The sequence below is a fragment of the Eleutherodactylus coqui genome, chromosome 13 (assembly GCF_035609145.1).
Source record: "Eleutherodactylus coqui strain aEleCoq1 chromosome 13, aEleCoq1.hap1, whole genome shotgun sequence".
Classification (NCBI taxonomy): Eukaryota; Metazoa; Chordata; class Amphibia; order Anura; family Eleutherodactylidae; genus Eleutherodactylus; species Eleutherodactylus coqui.
This window is the reverse complement of record NC_089849.1, coordinates 1,490,849-1,508,288: the sequence shown is the minus strand read 5'-3', so window position 1 is coordinate 1,508,288 and position 17,440 is coordinate 1,490,849. Positions and strand designations below refer to the sequence as shown.

General features: G+C 55.0%; 1 protein-coding gene across 2 annotated transcripts in view; it reads left to right on the top strand.

Annotated features, from left to right (window-relative positions):
• The window catches only part of CSE1L (chromosome segregation 1 like), a 29,794-nt gene extending 12,794 nt beyond the window's left edge, over nt 1–17,000 (top strand). For both annotated transcript variants that reach the window (XM_066587640.1, XM_066587641.1), the window contains exons 9-26: nt 3,545–3,637; nt 3,712–3,879; nt 4,016–4,145; nt 4,270–4,335; nt 4,581–4,783; nt 5,555–5,639; nt 5,766–5,827; nt 5,947–6,086; nt 6,290–6,393; nt 8,129–8,226; nt 8,300–8,450; nt 9,216–9,424; nt 15,330–15,427; nt 15,497–15,582; nt 15,797–15,878; nt 15,985–16,131; nt 16,298–16,529; nt 16,607–17,000. In XM_066587640.1, coding sequence (XP_066443737.1) covers nt 3,545–3,637; nt 3,712–3,879; nt 4,016–4,145; nt 4,270–4,335; nt 4,581–4,783; nt 5,555–5,639; nt 5,766–5,827; nt 5,947–6,086; nt 6,290–6,393; nt 8,129–8,226; nt 8,300–8,450; nt 9,216–9,424; nt 15,330–15,427; nt 15,497–15,582; nt 15,797–15,878; nt 15,985–16,131; nt 16,298–16,529; nt 16,607–16,696 — 2,244 coding nt within the window. In that variant the 3' untranslated portion in view covers nt 16,697–17,000. The remainder of the gene's footprint in view (nt 1–3,544; nt 3,638–3,711; nt 3,880–4,015; nt 4,146–4,269; nt 4,336–4,580; nt 4,784–5,554; nt 5,640–5,765; nt 5,828–5,946; nt 6,087–6,289; nt 6,394–8,128; nt 8,227–8,299; nt 8,451–9,215; nt 9,425–15,329; nt 15,428–15,496; nt 15,583–15,796; nt 15,879–15,984; nt 16,132–16,297; nt 16,530–16,606) is intronic.
• The last annotated feature ends 440 nt before the right edge of the window (nt 17,001–17,440 follow it).

Here is a 17,440-nt window from a genome sequence, read left to right as displayed (position 1 = left end):
GATGACCCCGGAGGACCCCTCCAACTCCACCATTCTATGATTTTATTATGATTTATTTAAGATTCGGCCATTAATCATACATTAATGAGTTATTTAGGTCATTACACCCCAGAAAAACCCCTCAGCATAGATGAGTCCCTAATGAGTTTTAAGGGGAGACTTCATTTCAAGCAATATAGACCAACTATAAGGGCACGATATGGAGTGAACTTATGTAAACTTTGTGAAAGTGAGACGGGGTATACCAGCGCTTGTAGAACTTATGAGGGCAGGGACAGTAAAATCAGTCCTCCACGGTGAGTGGGAGGTAATCCAGCCCTTCCTGCACACATCAAACACCGGAGCCGGGGGACAATCCGTAAAACATCTTGCTTTTTTCAAAGTGACGAACTGCTGGCAGTCAAATATAGGGACCGAAAAGATGTTTGTCCCCAGTGCAGTCCATACAAATGGCGCAGGGCGTCAGCGAGAGGTTCTGCTTCCGACAAGCAAAAGCTGGCGTGTATAATAATTCATGGGGGGCGCTGAGTTAGCAGGCCGGGTGTTGCAGCCATATTTGGTTAAACAGAAAACAAGATCCTGGTATAAAAAAAGTGGCTGCGCCTCTCATTTAGGTGGCCATATATCTCATTTAGGTGGCCGCGCCCCTCATTCAGGTGGCCATATATCTCATTCAGGTGGCCATATATCTCATTCAGGTGGCCATATATCTCGTTTAGGTGGCCGCGCCCCTCATTCAGGTGGCCATATATCTCATTCAGGTGGCCATATATCTCATTTAGGTGGCTGCGCCCCTCATTCAGGTGGCCATATATCTCATTCAGGTGGCCATATATCTCATTCAGGTGGCCATATATCTCATTCAGGTGGCTGCGCCCCTCATTCAGGTGGCCATATATCTCATTCAGGTGGCCATATATCTCATTAAGGTGGCCGCGCCCCTCATTCAGGTGGCCATATATCTCATTCAGGTGGCTGCGCCCGTCATTCAGGTGGCCATATATCTCATTCAGGTGGCTGCGCCCGTCATTCAGGTGGCCATATATCTCATTTAGGTGGCCGCGCCCCTCATTCAGGTGGCCATATATCTCATTCAGGTGTCCATATCTCATTCAGGTGGCCGCGCCCCTCATTCAGAGGTGGCCATCCATAATTCCTTTGTCCTTTACGAAAAAAAGAGGCAGAGATTCATATCTGACCATCAGGGGAATATAATTGGACCCCTCCTCTTTCAGACTAAGACCCCCGGTTTTGCCCAAGTCTGAAGAAGTCCAAAGACTAATGGAAAAACACTTTATTTTCCGAGCATTTATCATAACCAATAGGGCAACCCCACAGAAGAGCTGCAGAGTGTAGCAAACACGGGGGCCCCAAGTCTCCCACAAAACCTGCCTCTGCATCTTGCCGTGTTTTAAGAGCTTCCACACCCCCACATTAATACAAAATCATCTCTATACAAATTCCCTTTTTTTTTTAAAAAAAAAAAAATTCACATAGGATTCTAAAATCCTATTCTGTAACAGTGTGAAATTGATACTTTTTGTTGCAGCCCCCCCCCTTTATGCTTGCTACTTTTTGTTGCAGGCCCCTCCCCCCCTCGATGCTCGATACTTTTTGTTGCAGCCCCCCCCCCTTTATGCTTGCTACTTTTTGTTGCAGGCCCCTCCCCCCCTCGATGCTCGATACTTTTTGTTGCAGCCCCCCCCCCCTTTATGCTTGCTACTTTTTGTTGCAGGCCCCCCCCCCCCCCCCCCCATTGCTTGCTACTTTTTGTTGCAGGCCCCTCCCCCCCTCGATGCTTGCTACTTTTTGTTGCAGCCCCCCCCCCTTTTATGCCTGCTACTTTTTGTTGCAGGCCCCCCTCCCCCCCCCCGATGCTTGCTACTTTTTGATAAGCAGCGTATGACTCGGCATGAACAATAATGATGGTTTAGTGTGATGCGTTACAAATTCAATTATTTCCATGATCTAAACGTTCACTATTGCCCATAGATGAAGGCATTACGGTCTACTTCTCCTGCTACTCCTTTCGTTTCGTGCCCTGCCATGTATCCACACATTGGATTATGGCCACAATGGGCACTGGAGAAACGGGGTTATCAGTTTTGGGGTGTATGCCTCTTGGGCTCTGCACAAAAAAAACAGTCTTTAAAAAGACACATTTGTGAAAAAAGGAAATTTTAATATCTCGCACATGATTTGCATTACCGTATATTCCGGCGTATAAGACTACCTTTTAACCCCGAAAAATCTGCTCTGCAGTCGGGGGCCGTCTTATACGCCGGGTATACAAAAAAAAAGCAGTACTCCCCTTCCCGGTGTTCTGTGGCGCTGCTGCAGGCTGTCGCTCCCTCCTCGTCCCTGACAGAGCATTGCTTTCTGGATACAGGGCTTGACATCCCCCGCCTCCAGAAAGCTAACACTGTGATTGGCTAACTCACGCGGCGTCAGCCAATCACAGCCATGCAGCAGCGCCGCAAAACGCCGGGGGAGGTGAGTACTGCTTTTTTTTTTTTTTACACCGTATTCCCGGCGTATAAGACGGCAGTTGGGGGGTCGTCTTATACGCCTGAATATATGGTAATTCGTGTGTGTGTGTGTGTAAAAGGGCCTGTAGACCGGGGACAGTTAGTGGGGCGTCTACTTTATCACATTTCATTTTCCTCTGTGAATACACCGGAGAAAAAGCTCTTTAATAGACTTGTCTTCTCCTCATCGCCCTCTACAATTTCTCCTGCATTAGTTATTAAAGGGCCAGCGCGCTCAGCACTAATCTTTAATCGCACAGACCTGAACTGTTCTACTATTTGAATAGTAAGGAGAATAAGCTGAGACCTGCGTATTTTACACATGTGGTAGTGTTTCCTCTATTGATTTGTATCGTGTATCATGACAGTCCATGGGATCGATACATGTGTTCATGTGGAATCGCATGCAGGCAGGAGAAATCTGAAGAACCATCTTTTTTTTGCGCACATGAAAAAGTCGTGAATACACTCGCAAATAAATGCTTGAAGGTCTAAATCCGCTGCGAGTACGTTCAGTGTCATTCCGCTAGAATGCTGCATATTTCAGGGACCAAAACTGCGTCCGCCGGTGTGAATGTAACCGCTCCATGACTGGCACTCTCTGCACTAGGATGGGGTTTCTCCCCTTCCATCTCTTGAGCACTGAGCTTTCTACCTTGGATGGTGGCTAGGGTGCCAGGTAGGCCTGGCAGAGCTGTGCCACCACCTGTGAGCTGCTGAAGGCGTGGACCACAGCTTGGGAACCAAGATGGCACCCACTTCCTGTGCCGGTGCAGCCCTCTTTGCCAAGCGCTGCCTGCACCCTGTGGTCCTTCTGTGTCCTCACCTCATCATGGACCACATAAAATGACGTGATGGGCTGGGTTGAGTTCGACTCGTGTCCCATAGAGGCATCTCGGGGAAGAGAATAATATTGAGTAATGTCCCTTGTGGTGCGCCATACTAGAATCGCCAGCCGGTGCATGGGGAGTATGGGCTGTTCTAATCCATTCTTGTCTTCGTGTTCTGCTTTCTAGGATCTTCCGGAGTTCTTTGAAGACAACATGGAGACCTGGATGACCAACTTCCACAGCCTCCTTACCCTGGACAACAAGCGGCTGCAAACAGAAGTGAGTAAGCTGGCCTGTAGATGGCGCTGCTCTCCCTTGTGGCGATGTGCTCCTGCATGTGTCTTCTGTTCCAGGATGAGGAGGAGGCCGGATTGCTTGAGTTGTTGAAGTCCCAGATCTGTGACAATGCAGCTTTATACGCACAGAAATATGACGAAGAATTCCAGGCCTACCTGCCCCGCTTTGTCACCGCCATATGGAACCTACTGGTGACCACTGGCCAAGAAGTTAAATATGACTTGGTAAGATGTCCCTCTGTTCCCCAACGTGATCCATGTGGAGGATGAAATCCAGTGGAGTGGTCTCCTCCGGGGAGCGGAGCTTGTGATAGTCCTACCCATGCGCTCTACCCGCTTGACCCTGTTTTATCATCCCTAGCTGGTGAGCAATGCCATCCAGTTCCTGGCGTCAGTGTGCGAGCGCCCGCACTACAAGAACCTGTTTGAGGATCCCAACACACTGACCAGTATCTGTGAGAAGGTCATCGTCCCCAACATGGAGTTCAGAGGTGAAGAGCGCGTCCGCTGCGCTGGAGACTAGAATCCCAGGAGAAGCTGTAGCTGTCGCTAGCAGCCATTAGAAGCCGCCCGGGTGTCATGGCCGCTGGGTAATTGTCGTCTTCTCTGTTGTAGCTGCTGATGAAGAAGCGTTTGAAGATAATTCTGAGGAATATATCAGGAGGGACCTGGAAGGATCCGGTAATGTGGGCCTGTATTAACCTGTCTGGGGATCTGTCATGTCTACCTGTACAGGTGTAATCTGGATCAGACTACTGAGTAACTCAATCTTTTTGCTGGCTGGTAAAAGGTTAATTCTGCCGTTTGTGGTGGTCTCTATGGTATGTGGATGATGGCTGTCGCGAACTCTGAGGACCCTCTAGATCCTTTTGTCTGCAGACTCGTGTCTGCCCTGTGATTCCCTGCTAAGTCTTCTTTCCTTGCAGACATTGACACCAGACGTCGAGCTGCTTGTGATCTCGTTCGTGGTTTGTGCAAGTTCTTCGAAGGTCCCGTCACCAATATCTTTTCCTGCTACGTGAATTCCATGCTTCAGGAATACGCCAAGAACCCAACCGTCAACTGGAAGCACAAAGATGCCGCCATCTACCTGGTGACATCGCTGGCATCTAAGGCACAAACACAGAAGGTGAGTGCGAGGCTGGTGGCCCGCCGTTAGCGTGTGTACATACAGGACTGGCTGGTGGCCCGCCGTTAGCGTGTGTACATACAGGACTGGCTGGTGGCCCGCCGTTGGCGTGTGTACATACAGGACTGGCTGGTGGCCCGCCGTTGGCGTGTGTACATACAGGACTGGCTGGTGGCCCGCCATTGGCGTGTGTACATATAGGACTGGCTGGTGGCCCGCCGTTAGCGTGTGTACATATAGGACTGGCTGGTGGCCCGCCGTTAGCGTGTGTACATACAGGACTGGCTGGTGGCCCGCCGTTGGCGTGTGTACATACAGGACTGGCTGGTAGCCCGCCGTTGGCGTGTGTACATATAGGACTGGCTGGTGGCCCGACGTTGGCGTGTGTACATACAGGACTGGCTGGTGGCCCGACGTTGGCGTGTGTACATACAGGACTGGCTGGTGGCCCGACGTTGGCGTGTGTACATATAGGACTGGCTGGTGGCCCGCCGTTGGCGTGTGTACATACAGGACTGGCTGGTGGCCCGCCGTTGGCGTGTGTACATATAGGACTGGCTGGTGGCCCGCTGTTGGCGTGTGTACATACAGGACTGGCTGGTGGCCCGCCGTTGGCGTGTGTACATACAGGACTGGCTGGTGGCCCGCCGTTGGCGTGTGTACATACAGGACTGGCTGGTGGCCCGCCGTTGGCGTGTGTACATATAGGACTGGCGCTTCCATGCTGGATGCGCACTGTTGTTGGTGAGTGCTTTGTACTTCTCTTCGCAGCACGGTATAACGCAAGCTAACGAACTCGTCAACCTAACGGAGTTCTTCATCAATCACATCCTTCCTGATTTAAAGTCTGCAAACAGTAAGTGATACAGTATAACCGTCTCTGGCTGACCTGGGCCCCGTGGGGCCCCTGGGCTCTAGACACCATGTTTGTCACCTCCGTGGAACCTTTTCAGTTTGTATTGAAGGAATTTTATTTTTACAGTTAATGAATATCCTGTGCTGAAAGCGGATGGCATCAAGTACATCATGTTCTTCAGGAATCAGGTAAGTCATCGTACTGGAGGGTGATGATTGTTGTCCTGGTAACATGCGTGTGCCTTCTGTGTAATGAGCTGGCTGTGCCGTATCCTGGCGCATGAGCTCATATCCTCTGGGTTTTGCAGGTTCCTAAAGAGCAGCTTCTGGTGGCCATTCCTCTGCTGATCTCCCACCTGCAGGCGGAGAGCGTTGTGGTTCACACGTATGCAGCTCACGCCCTGGAGCGACTCTTCACCATGAGAGGAGGCGCAGCCAACGCTACCCTGTAAGCCCCTGCCGTCTGTCCTTCGTGTCCCTCTCTGTAATGGGCCGCATCTATATGTAATGCTGCCCACACATATTAGATAAGCTGGTCGGTGCCCCCTGTGGACACCTCATGTGGCTGCTGGTTTTCTATGATTGTGTGTGCGGCTCTCCTGTGTGTCCGTCAGGTCTTGTCCTGTAATGTGACGGTGTTTCTATCTCCAGCATCTCTGCCGCTGACATGTTACCGTATGCAGAGCAACTTTTGTCCAATCTCTTCAAAGCTCTCTCGTTACCCGGATCCTCGGAGAATGAATACATCATGAAAGGTGAGTCGTGTGAGGTGACCCGCCATACATGACCTTCTGAGGTTCTACATTATGGCAGCGAGCCAGAGGTAACAGAGTGGGAGGGTCACAGTGGCAGCTACACTGACAGATATGGCGACTTGTGCAGCTGGCGGTTGGTCAGTCTGTGTAGTTTAGGTACTGACTGATATCTGTACGTGACGCCAGTGCCTTTACATGAGAAAAACCTTACTGATGGTGATGAAATAACGAGACCTGTCCAATTGGATGCCAGTAAACTGAAGGCCTGCAGTTTACTATGTAATGGCAGGTCACGGAGACAGTTCACTCTGGTGAATTTGGGAGCAATGATACCAATAACAGTTACATTGTATCCACATTGACAGTGTCAGATTTCTTACTTCTCTCAGGGTGAAGGTTATTTGGACACACAGATTTTCCCTTTGTCCGGGGCTGTCCGTGAGAGGCTGGAGGGGCTCGTGCAGGGTAGATTATATTCCACTGTTAAGGCCCATTTACACACACAGATATCTTTCAAAAGATTGAAAGATCAGGGATTGTTTTGCATAAAGTACTAATAGGCACTAATTGCTATTAGTACTTTATTAGCTTCATTTGCATGCAAATGAGCTTCTGGGAGCTGTTGCAGAACTCAGCAGGAGGTCTGAGCTCTGTCATTGGCTGTATTGTTCAGCCACGGGCTCCCCATGGAGAATTCAGCATCATGGACAGCAGACACAGCCTGCGTCCATCTTATCAGCTGTTCTGTCTGTACTGATAACAGCTGTAACAATGTTATCAGCTGTAATCAGCTCTCCTCAGGCAAAACACAGGGTGCTGTCTGTCTTATTAGTTCTGCCAGTAAGAACTGACAACAGCTATAATAATATCAGCTGTAATCAGCTCTCCATGGGCAGAACTCAGCATGCGGTCCTGCTTATTAGCTGTTCTGCCTGCGTAGCTGAGAGCTGAGAACAGCTGTAACAATGTTATCAGTTGTAATCAGCTTTCCGCAGGCAGAACACAGCGTTTGGTCCTACTTATCAGCTGTTTTGCTGAACCACTGTTTTCAAACAGAACTGAAAACCGTGAACAGTGAAAGATGGGCACATTTAGCTCAAAAGCCGTCCTTTGTGCGATAATCATTGTGTCTAAAAGGGCCTTTAGCTAACTGCACAAGGGGAGGTAGCGCTCACTATTATAATGGCCTCTTCCTGACTGGCTCCGATCTCCTTAGGATGGAGGAGAGACTCCACTGCTCTGTGCTTCCTCCCTCTGTCTCTTCTGATGACGCCCTCGCTGTCTCACCGCACTACATCCCTCTCCTGCTCTTGTCTTTGTGTCTGTCCTTTTCTGCTCCCAATCTCCAACTCTCCAGTGTACGCACACTTAAAGCTACCTTTTCCAGGCAGGCTCTGGTGTTGCTAAGCAACTAAGACGCCAATCGGTAACCTGTTGCTGGGATATTTCAGGAATAACCGCTTCTATCTCAGGTGGGGCGCCTCCTATGTCCCATTGAGATCCCCGGAACTCATTAACTCTTTGACTATGGAGGCCCCTCCGGGTCACTACATTATCTCATATTTGCTTCTCTTGGACTGATACTCGGGAGGACTGGCATACAATAGTTGTACCAGGGCACAGTGTGAGGAGGGTGCAGACTGCCAGGCCACCCACAGACCAACCAGACTGCGTTGTATAGAGTACTGTTGCTGGCAGCCACCCTCGTGACCTCCTACATCTGCTTCTCTGCCAGCAATCATGAGAAGCTTCTCCCTGCTGCAGGAGGCCATCATCCCGTACATCCCCTCCGTCATCCCACAGCTGACACAGAAGCTGCTGGCCGTCAGTAAGGTGAGTGTCCGTGCGTGGCTCCTCTCGTACGGCGCTGCTCGTTCCCTGTACTCAGCTCTGCTTTCCTTCCTAGAATCCCAGCAAGCCGCATTTCAACCATTACCTGTTTGAGTCCATCTGCCTGTCGGTAAGAATCACGTGCAGATCCAACCCGGCGGCGGTCACCAGCTTTGAAGAGGCGCTGTTCATGGTCTTCACGGAGATCCTCCAAAGTGATGTGCAAGGTGGGTGACGAATGAGGGCCCCCCAGTCCAATAATGACTGTCGGGGCACGACCGCCACAACAGTCACAAATGTCCCCTCATTCCACATGTCGTCACTTGCGCCACGGACGATTCTTCGCCTTTGTTAGCAGATGGTGTCAAACTGCTAATGATGGCAAACCTCCTGTCCCTGTTACACGGCCGACAGCTGAAGGACGTCACAAGTGCCGATGTCACCGCTGAGGTCGTTGGCGCTTTATACTGACGGGCTTCTCGCTCAGCGCTTCACCTTCTATGTACGCTGAGCGGGGAGCGTTTACACGCAGCCACAAGCCGGTGATCCAACAAAGGTTTTTATGCTGATGGCTACCAGCGGTGTTTGTGCGTTTACACTAGCGATTATCGCTCCCATGTGTTTGCTTGAGCGATATCGGCCCGTGTAAATGGCTCTTCACTCATCCGCTCTCCAGCAGCCTCTGCTTTCCATCTTGCACTAGTAGCAATGAATTGTTCAGTGGCAGACTCCAGCCAACAATAGCTGCTTGGTTCCAGCAGGCGGCGCTGTATAGGTTAGTCGCTCCTGCCAGCATAGATGTAAGCTGCGTGCTAAACACTTGGGTCGCCCTTCATGCCGAGGGGTTTATGACGTCGCCTTGTCCAGTATTCCTTGTGTTTCTAATAGACTGTATAGCAATTCTTTACCGTTTCAAAGATCTCTGCTTGCTGTCAGTGCTGCCTGCGTAGGTGTATGACTGCTCTGTACAACGCCTTGTCTTCTCGCCATAGAGTTCATGCCGTACGTCTTCCAAGTGATGTCTTTGCTCCTGGAGATGCACAAGGATGACATCCCCACCTCCTACATGGCCTTGTTCCCTCACCTGCTGCAGCCGGTCTTGTGGGAGCGGACGGGGAATATCCCCCCGCTGGTGAGACTCTTACAAGCCTACCTGGAGAGAGGAGCGCGGCTGATTGCTGCCAACGCCAGTGATAAGATTGTGAGTCCCCCTTTATGCACTTGTAGTGTGTTGTGTCGTCGCCATGAAGCTGCCACATGAGAGCAGGCTAACCCCTGCAGCTAGACTATAGGATGCCACCCGTCTGGTTGACCCCAAGCATGCCCCTGCTGCCAGCAGACCCGTTTAACCCCTCCAACGAAGTTACATGTATTCTGGGTGTGCAAGGGGTTAATGCAGAATGGGGGATCAGGAGTAGCGGGAGCCAGCTGGGACTGACGGCCCTCTTCCCTTTACAACAGCGAGGATCAGCAAGCACAGTATCCCCGCTATACATGCCGCCATCCGTACTGATGTCAGCGGCCCTCCGCCATGAAGTATACTGCTGCGTGTTCTCTCGGGTCACGCTCCCTACAAGGATTTGTATTGGCAATCCGTACCAACCCATACAATAAACTGAAACCCCTTTAACTCCGCACAGCAAGCGCTCTATTAAATTGGCCAAAATGTGTTTTTTTGATCATTTTGCCTCATAAAATAAATGCAATAAAAGTGATTTAAAAAGTTGTAGATATTGGAAAAAACACCAATAAGAGCTGCAGGCGAGCGCCGTCCAGGTAGAGGTCCGGGCCTGGGTCTGTAAATGCATTGTGCTGCAGGCGGGCGCCGTCCAGGGAGAGGTCCGGGCCTGGGTCTGTAAATGCATTGTGCTGCAGGCGGGCGCCGTCCAGGGAGAGGTCCGGGCCTGGGTCTGTAAATGCATTGTGCTGCAGGCGGGCGCCGTCCAGGGAGAGGTCCGGGCCTGGGTCTGTAAATGCATTGTGCTGCAGGCGAGCGCCGTCCAGGTAGAGGTCCGGGCCTGGGTCTGTAAATGCATTGTGCTGCAGGCGAGCGCCGTCCAGGGAGAGGTCCGGGCCTGGGTCTGTAAATGCATTGTGCTGCAGGCGAGCGCCGTCCAGGGAGAGGTCCGGGCCTGGGTCTGTAAATGCATTGTGCTGCAGGCGGGCGCCGTCCAGGGAGAGGTCCGGGCCTGGGTCTGTAAATGCATTGTGCTGCAGGCGGGCGCCGTCCAGGGAGAGGTCCGGGCCTGGGTCTGTAAATGCATTGTGCTGCAGGCGAGCGCCGTCCAGGGAGAGGTCCGGGCCTGGGTCTGTAAATGCATTGTGCTGCAGGCGAGCGCCGTCCAGGGAGAGGTCCGGGCCTGGGTCTGTAAATGCATTGTGCTGCAGGCGGGCGCCGTCCAGGGAGAGGTCCGGGCCTGGGTCTGTAAATGCATTGTGCTGCAGGCGGGCGCCGTCCAGGGAGAGGTCCGGGCCTGGGTCTGTAAATGCATTGTGCTGCAGGCGGGCATCGTCCAGGGAGAGGTCCGGGCCTGGGTCTGTAAATGCATTGTGCTGCAGGCGGGCGCCGTCCAGGGAGAGGTCCAGGCCTGGGTCTGTAAATGCATTGTGCTGCAGGCGGGCGCCGTCCAGGGAGAGGTCCGGGCCTGGGTCTGTAAATGCATTGTGCTGCAGGCGGGCGCCGTCCAGGGAGAGGTCCGGGCCTGGGTCTGTAAATGCAGTGCGCTGCAGGCGAGCGCCGTCCAGGGAGAGGTCCGGGCCTGGGTCTGTAAATGCAGTGCGCTGCAGGCGAGCGCCGTCCAGGGAGAGGTCCGGGCCTGGGTCTGTAAATGCATTGCGCTGCAGGCGGGCGCCGTCCAGGGAGAGGTCCGGGCCTGGGTCTGTAAATGCATTGTGGTGCAGGCGGGCGCCGTCCAGGGAGAGGTCCGGGCCTGGGTCTGTAAATGCAGTGCGCTGCAGGCGAGCGCCGTCCAGGGAGAGGTCCGGGCCTGGGTCTGTAAATGCATTGTGCTGCAGGCGGGCGCCGTCCAGGGAGAGGTCCGGGCCTGGGTCTGTAAATGCATTGTGCTGCAGGCGGGCGCCGTCCAGGGAGAGGTCCGGGCCTGGGTCTGTAAATGCATTGTGCTGCAGGCGAGCGCCGTCCAGGGAGAGGTCCGGGCCTGGGTCTGTAAATGCATTGTGCTGCAGGCGAGCGCCGTCCAGGGAGAGGTCCGGGCCTGGGTCTGTAAATGCATTGTGCTGCAGGCGGGCGCCGTCCAGGGAGAGGTCCGGGCCTGGGTCTGTAAATGCATTGTGGTGCAGGCGGGCGCCGTCCAGGGAGAGGTCCGGGCCTGGGTCTGTAAATGCATTGTGCTGCAGGCGAGCGCCGTCCAGGGAGAGGTCCGGGCCTGGGTCTGTAAATGCATTGTGGTGCAGGCGAGCGCCGTCCAGGGAGAGGTCCGGGCCTGGGTCTGTAAATGCATTGTGGTGCAGGCGAGCGCCGTCCAGGGAGAGGTCCGGGCCTGGGTCTGTAAATGCATTGTGCTGCAGGCGGGCGCCGTCCAGGGAGAGGTCCAGGCCTGGGTCTGTAAATGCATTGTGCTGCAGGCGAGCGCCGTCCAGGGAGAGGTCCGGGCCTGGGTCTGTAAATGCATTGTGCTGCAGGCGGGCGCCGTCCAGGGAGAGGTCCGGGCCTGGGTCTGTAAATGCATTGTGCTGCAGGCGGGCGCCGTCCAGGGAGAGGTCCGGGCCTGGGTCTGTAAATGCATTGTGCTGCAGGCGGGCGCCGTCCAGGGAGAGGTCCGGGCCTGGGTCTGTAAATGCATTGTGCTGCAGGCGGGCGCCGTCCAGGGAGAGGTCCGGGCCTGGGTCTGTAAATGCATTGTGCTGCAGGCGAGCGCCGTCCAGGGAGAGGTCCGGGCCTGGGTCTGTAAATGCATTGTGCTGCAGGCGAGCGCCGTCCAGGGAGAGGTCCGGGCCTGGGTCTGTAAATGCATTGTGCTGCAGGCGGGCATCGTCCAGGGAGAGGTCCGGGCCTGGGTCTGTAAATGCATTGTGCTGCAGGCGAGCGCCGTCCAGGGAGAGGTCCGGGCCTGGGTCTGTAAATGCATTGTGCTGCAGGCGAGCGCCGTCCAGGGAGAGGTCCGGGCCTGGGTCTGTAAATGCATTGTGCTGCAGGCGAGCGCCGTCCAGGGAGAGGTCCGGGCCTGGGTCTGTAAATGCATTGTGCTGCAGGCGAGCGCCGTCCAGGGAGAGGTCCGGGCCTGGGTCTGTAAATGCATTGTGCTGCAGGCGGGCGCCGTCCAGGGAGAGGTCCGGGCCTGGGTCTGTAAATGCATTGTGCTGCAGGCGGGCGCCGTCCAGGGAGAGGTCCGGGCCTGGGTCTGTAAATGCATTGTGCTGCAGGCGAGCGCCGTCCAGGGAGAGGTCCGGGCCTGGGTCTGTAAATGCATTGTGGTGCAGGCGAGCGCCGTCCAGGGAGAAGTCCGGGCCTGGGTCTGTAAATGCATTGTGCTGCAGGCGAGCGCCGTCCAGGGAGAGGTCCGGGCCTGGGTCTGTAAATGCATTGTGCTGCAGGCGAGCGCCGTCCAGGGAGAAGTCCGGGCCTGGGTCTGTAAATGCATTGTGCTGCAGGCGAGCGCCGTCCAGGGAGAGGTCCGGGCCTGGGTCTGTAAATGCATTGTGGTGCAGGCGAGCGCCGTCCAGGGAGAGGTCCGGGCCTGGGTCTGTAAATACATTGTGCTGCAGGCGAGCGCCGTCCAGGGAGAGGTCCGGGCCTGGGTCTGTAAATGCATTGTGCTGCAGGCGAGCGCCGTCCAGGGAGAAGTCCGGGCCTGGGTCTGTAAATGCATTGTGCTGCAGGCGAGCGCCGTCCAGGGAGAGGTCCGGGCCTGGGTCTGTAAATGCATTGTGCTGCAGGCGACCGCCGTCCAGGGAGAGGTCCGGGCCTGGGTCTGTAAATGCATTGTGCTGCAGGCGGGCGCCGTCCAGGGAGAGGTCCGGGCCTGGGTCTGTAAATGCATTGTGCTGCAGGCGGGCGCCGTCCAGGGAGAGGTCCGGGCCTTGGTCTGTAAATGCATTGTGCTGCAGGCGGGCGCCGTCCAGGGAGAGGTCCGGGCCTGGGTCTGTAAATGCATTGTGCTGCAGGCGAGCGCCGTCCAGGGAGAGGTCCGGGCCTGGGTCTGTAAATGCATTGTGCTGCAGGCGGGCGCCGTCCAGGGAGAGGTCCGGGCCTGGGTCTGTAAATGCATTGTGGTGCAGGCGAGCGCCGTCCAGGGAGAGGTCCGGGCCTGGGTCTGTAAATGCATTGTGCTGCAGGCGGGCGCCGTCCAGGGAGAGGTCCGGGCCTGGGTCTGTAAATGCATTGTGGTGCAGGCGAGCGCCGTCCAGGGAGAGGTCCGGGCCTGGGTCTGTAAATGCATTGTGCTGCAGGCGGGCGCCGTCCAGGGAGAGGTCCGGGCCTGGGTCTGTAAATGCATTGTGCTGCAGGCGGGCGCCGTCCAGGGAGAGGTCCGGGCCTGGGTCTGTAAATGCATTGTGCTGCAGGCGAGCGCCGTCCAGGGAGAGGTCCGGGCCTGGGTCTGTAAATGCATTGTGCTGCAGGCGAGCGCCGTCCAGGGAGAGGTCCCGGCCTGGGTCTGTAAATGCATTGTGCTGCAGGCGGGCGCCGTCCAGGGAGAGGTCCGGGCCTGGGTCTGTAAATGCATTGTGCTGCAGGCGGGCGCCGTCCAGGGAGAGGTCCGGGCCTGGGTCTGTAAATGCATTGTGCTGCAGGCGGGCGCCGTCCAGGGAGAGGTCCGGGTCTGGGTCTGTAAATGCATTGTGGTAATCCTACCCAGCTGGAAGTGAAGATGGCTGAACTGTCGCTCCTGGTTTTACCCTCCAAAAGGGAGTAAGAGGTCTACGTTACACGTACGCCAAAATGGTGCCGGTATGAAGACTACGGTCCGCCACGCGATGAACCATGGAAAGATGAAAATCCCCCAAATGGTCACATCTCCTAAAGGGTTAATCTGATCATTTAAAAACCATCAATCTAAATCGTCCGCTCCTTGTGTAAAGATGCAGAATAGGAGCGTTTTGGGGTGTAACGGGCGCGGGTCCCTAATGTTCCTGCTCTTCCTCCCGGTGGATCCGCGGTTTCCCTCTTGTGGCTGTGTGCCGGTCAGGCAGGGACATGGTGGCGGTCCTCAGGTTGTGCCGTCCTTTCGCTCATGTTCTGTGCGTTTTGGGGTGTAACGGGCGAGGGTCCCTAATGTTCCTGCTCTTCCTCCCGGTGGATCCGCGGTTTCCCTCTTGTGGCTGTGTTCCGGTCAGGCAGGGACATGGTGGCGGGCCTGAGGTTGTGCCGTCCTTCCGCTCATGTTCTGTGCGTTTTGGGGTGTAACGGGCGCGGGTCCCTTATGTTCCTGCTCTTCCTCCCGGTGGATCCGCGGTTTCCCTCTTTCCTTGTGGCTGTGTGCCGGTCAGGCAGGGACATGGTGGCGGTCCTCAGGTTGTGCCGTCCTTTCGCTCATGTTCTGTGCGTTTTGGGGTGTAACGGGCGAGGGTCCCTAATGTTCCTGCTCTTCCTCCCGGTGGATCCGCGGTTTCCCTCTTGTGGCTGTGCGCCGGTCAGGCAGGGACATGGTGGCGGTCCTCAGGTTGTGCCGTCCTTTCGCTCATGTTCTGTGCGTTTTGGGGTGTAACGGGCGAGGGTCCCTAATGTTCCTGCTCTTCCTCCCGGTGGATCCGCGGTTTCCCTCTTGTGGCTGTGTTCCGGTCAGGCAGGGACATGGTGGCGGGCCTGAGGTTGTGCCGTCCTTCCGCTCATGTTCTGTGCGTTTTGGGGTGTAACGGGCGCGGGTCCCTAATGTTCCTGCTCTTCCTCCCGGTGGATCCGCGGTTTCCCTCTTGTGGCTGTGCGCCGGTCAGGCAGGGACATGGTGGCGGCCCTCGGGTTGTGCCGTCCTTCTGCTCATGTTCTGTGCGTTTTGGGGTGTAACGGGCGCGGGTCCCTAATGTTCCTGCTCTTCCTCCCGGTGGATCCGCGGTTTCCCTCTTGTGGCTGTGCGCCGGTCAGGCAGGGACATGGTGGCGGCCCTCGGGTTGTGCCGTCCTTCCGCTCATGTTCTGTGTTTGTCTTTCAGCCGGGTCTCCTCGGCGTCTTCCAGAAACTTATTGCCTCCAAGGCGAACGACCACCAGGGGTTTTACTTGCTGAACAGTATTATTGAGCATCTGCCATCGTAAGTGGTGGGCGGGCGGGGGAGGAGGGGATGAGGCTGCAGCGCTCTGACCCCGTTGTCTCCTTGCAGGGAGTGTGTGGATCAGTACAAGCGACAGATCTTCATCGTGCTTTTCCAGAGGTTACAGAACTCCAAAACCACAAAGTTTGTGAAGAGTAAGTCCCCAGGTCTGAGCTTTATTCTGACTGCTCTGCTCCATGTAACCATCTGTGGGCCGCGCTGCTAATGCGCGTCTGACCGTCGGCGCCATTATTGTCGGGCTGTAGGAGTTACCCTATCATGGCTGCTGCTCTCGCCCACGCGGACCTGCAGCTGTGCCACCGCCAGGAAGAGGCGGCACTGACTGTAACCCTCCTTACTTTCTTTCAGGCTTCTTGGTCTTTCTAAATCTTTACTGCGTGAAGTATGGAGCCGTGGGGCTACAAGAGATGGTTGATAGCATTCAGCCCAAGTGAGTGTGATGTATAACCCCTGCAGGTCACATAGTTGGCCCATCGGTGGACGATCAGGGTGGTGCAGCTTAACCCTCTCCAGCTGGAATTCTCTTCTCCTTGCAGGATGTTCGGGATGGTTGTAGAGAAGATCATCATCCCGGAGATCCAGAAAGTATCAGGGCCAATTGAAAAGAAAATCTGTGCGGTTGGCATAACCAAACTGCTGACGGAGTGCCCGCCGATGATGGACGCAGAGTACAACAAGCTATGGTAAGGTGACACATGGCCCTTCAGGTAGGTTCCTGGCCCGGTTATCAGATGGACACCAAGTTTATGGTCCACCATGTGGTCAGGAAGTCTCTTGTCCCCTTGAGGTTTTTCCGTGCTTCTAGTGGTGATCATCGTTCCACTCTCGTATCCTTCTCTCCTCCGTCAGGACCCCGTTATTGCAGGCTCTGATTGGTCTGTTTGAGCTGCCTGAAGATGACACCATTCCGGATGATGAACACTTCATCGACATTGAAGATACCCCCGGGTACCAAACGGCCTTCTCTCAGTTGGCTTTTGCAGGAAAGAAGGAGCATGATCCTATAGGGGACATGATCAGCAATCCCAAAATCCTGCTGGCGCACTCTCTTCAGAAGCTGTCGGCCTCCTGTCCTGGGCGGGTAAGCCCCTCCTCCATCGTGTGCGTCCTGATCTGTGCTGCTGCGTTCCTTCCTAGTAATGGCCTCTTGTCTTCCAGGTCCCCTCCATGATCAGCAGCAGCCTGAATGCAGATGCCCTCCAGTTCCTCCAGGGGTATCTGCAGGTTGCCAGCGTGACCCTGGTGTGAGGCGGCGTGGCTCCTTGCGGAGTCCTGTGACGGTTGCTGCATGGTCGCTTTGTTGTTCTTGGACTTTACAATCCAGCCGTCGTCCTCTGCCAGCAAGGCGGTTGGTTCTGGGGGTGAAGATTGGCGTCTGTGCCCATCTAATAGGAATTAATTTATTGTACAGTTGGATTTGACTCTCGGCTGTGTCTCCACGGGGGGCGCTCACCAGTGGCGCCATTTATCCGGTCTCTGCCTCTATTTCTTTTTTCTATCTGTACTTTTCTTTTTCCTCCTGAACTGTGAATAAATGGAAGCATTTGCTTAATCCGGCTTGTTTGTGGTGCAGGATCGGTCGCGGGTCTCCTGATGGATGGTTCGGGGCAGTATGAGGGCGGGGCGGTACTAGGTTTCATCTCGGACCGCCCGTTACTCTCCAGCGCTGCCACCCCTCTGTGTTCCTGGTATGGGATGTATGCGCGGCGGTAGTCACACGGGCCAGCGCAATATGGCTGCTATCTCACTCTAAAACCAGCGATTTTGCCTGAGTGCGATGCGTTTTGTGAGAGAAGCATCTCACATCGCAATACACGAACACTTCAGTAGGAAAACCTAAAAATCGTGCCGGGGCGGAGGAGGAGAAAGCGTAGGCCACTTGGTGCCTCTGAGGGGTACTCGGGGCATCCAGTGCCAGGGAAGTTAACAAGCCGTGGGCCTCATAAGCAGAAGATGTCTAATCCTTATCCAATGGCATACAAGTTGTCCCAC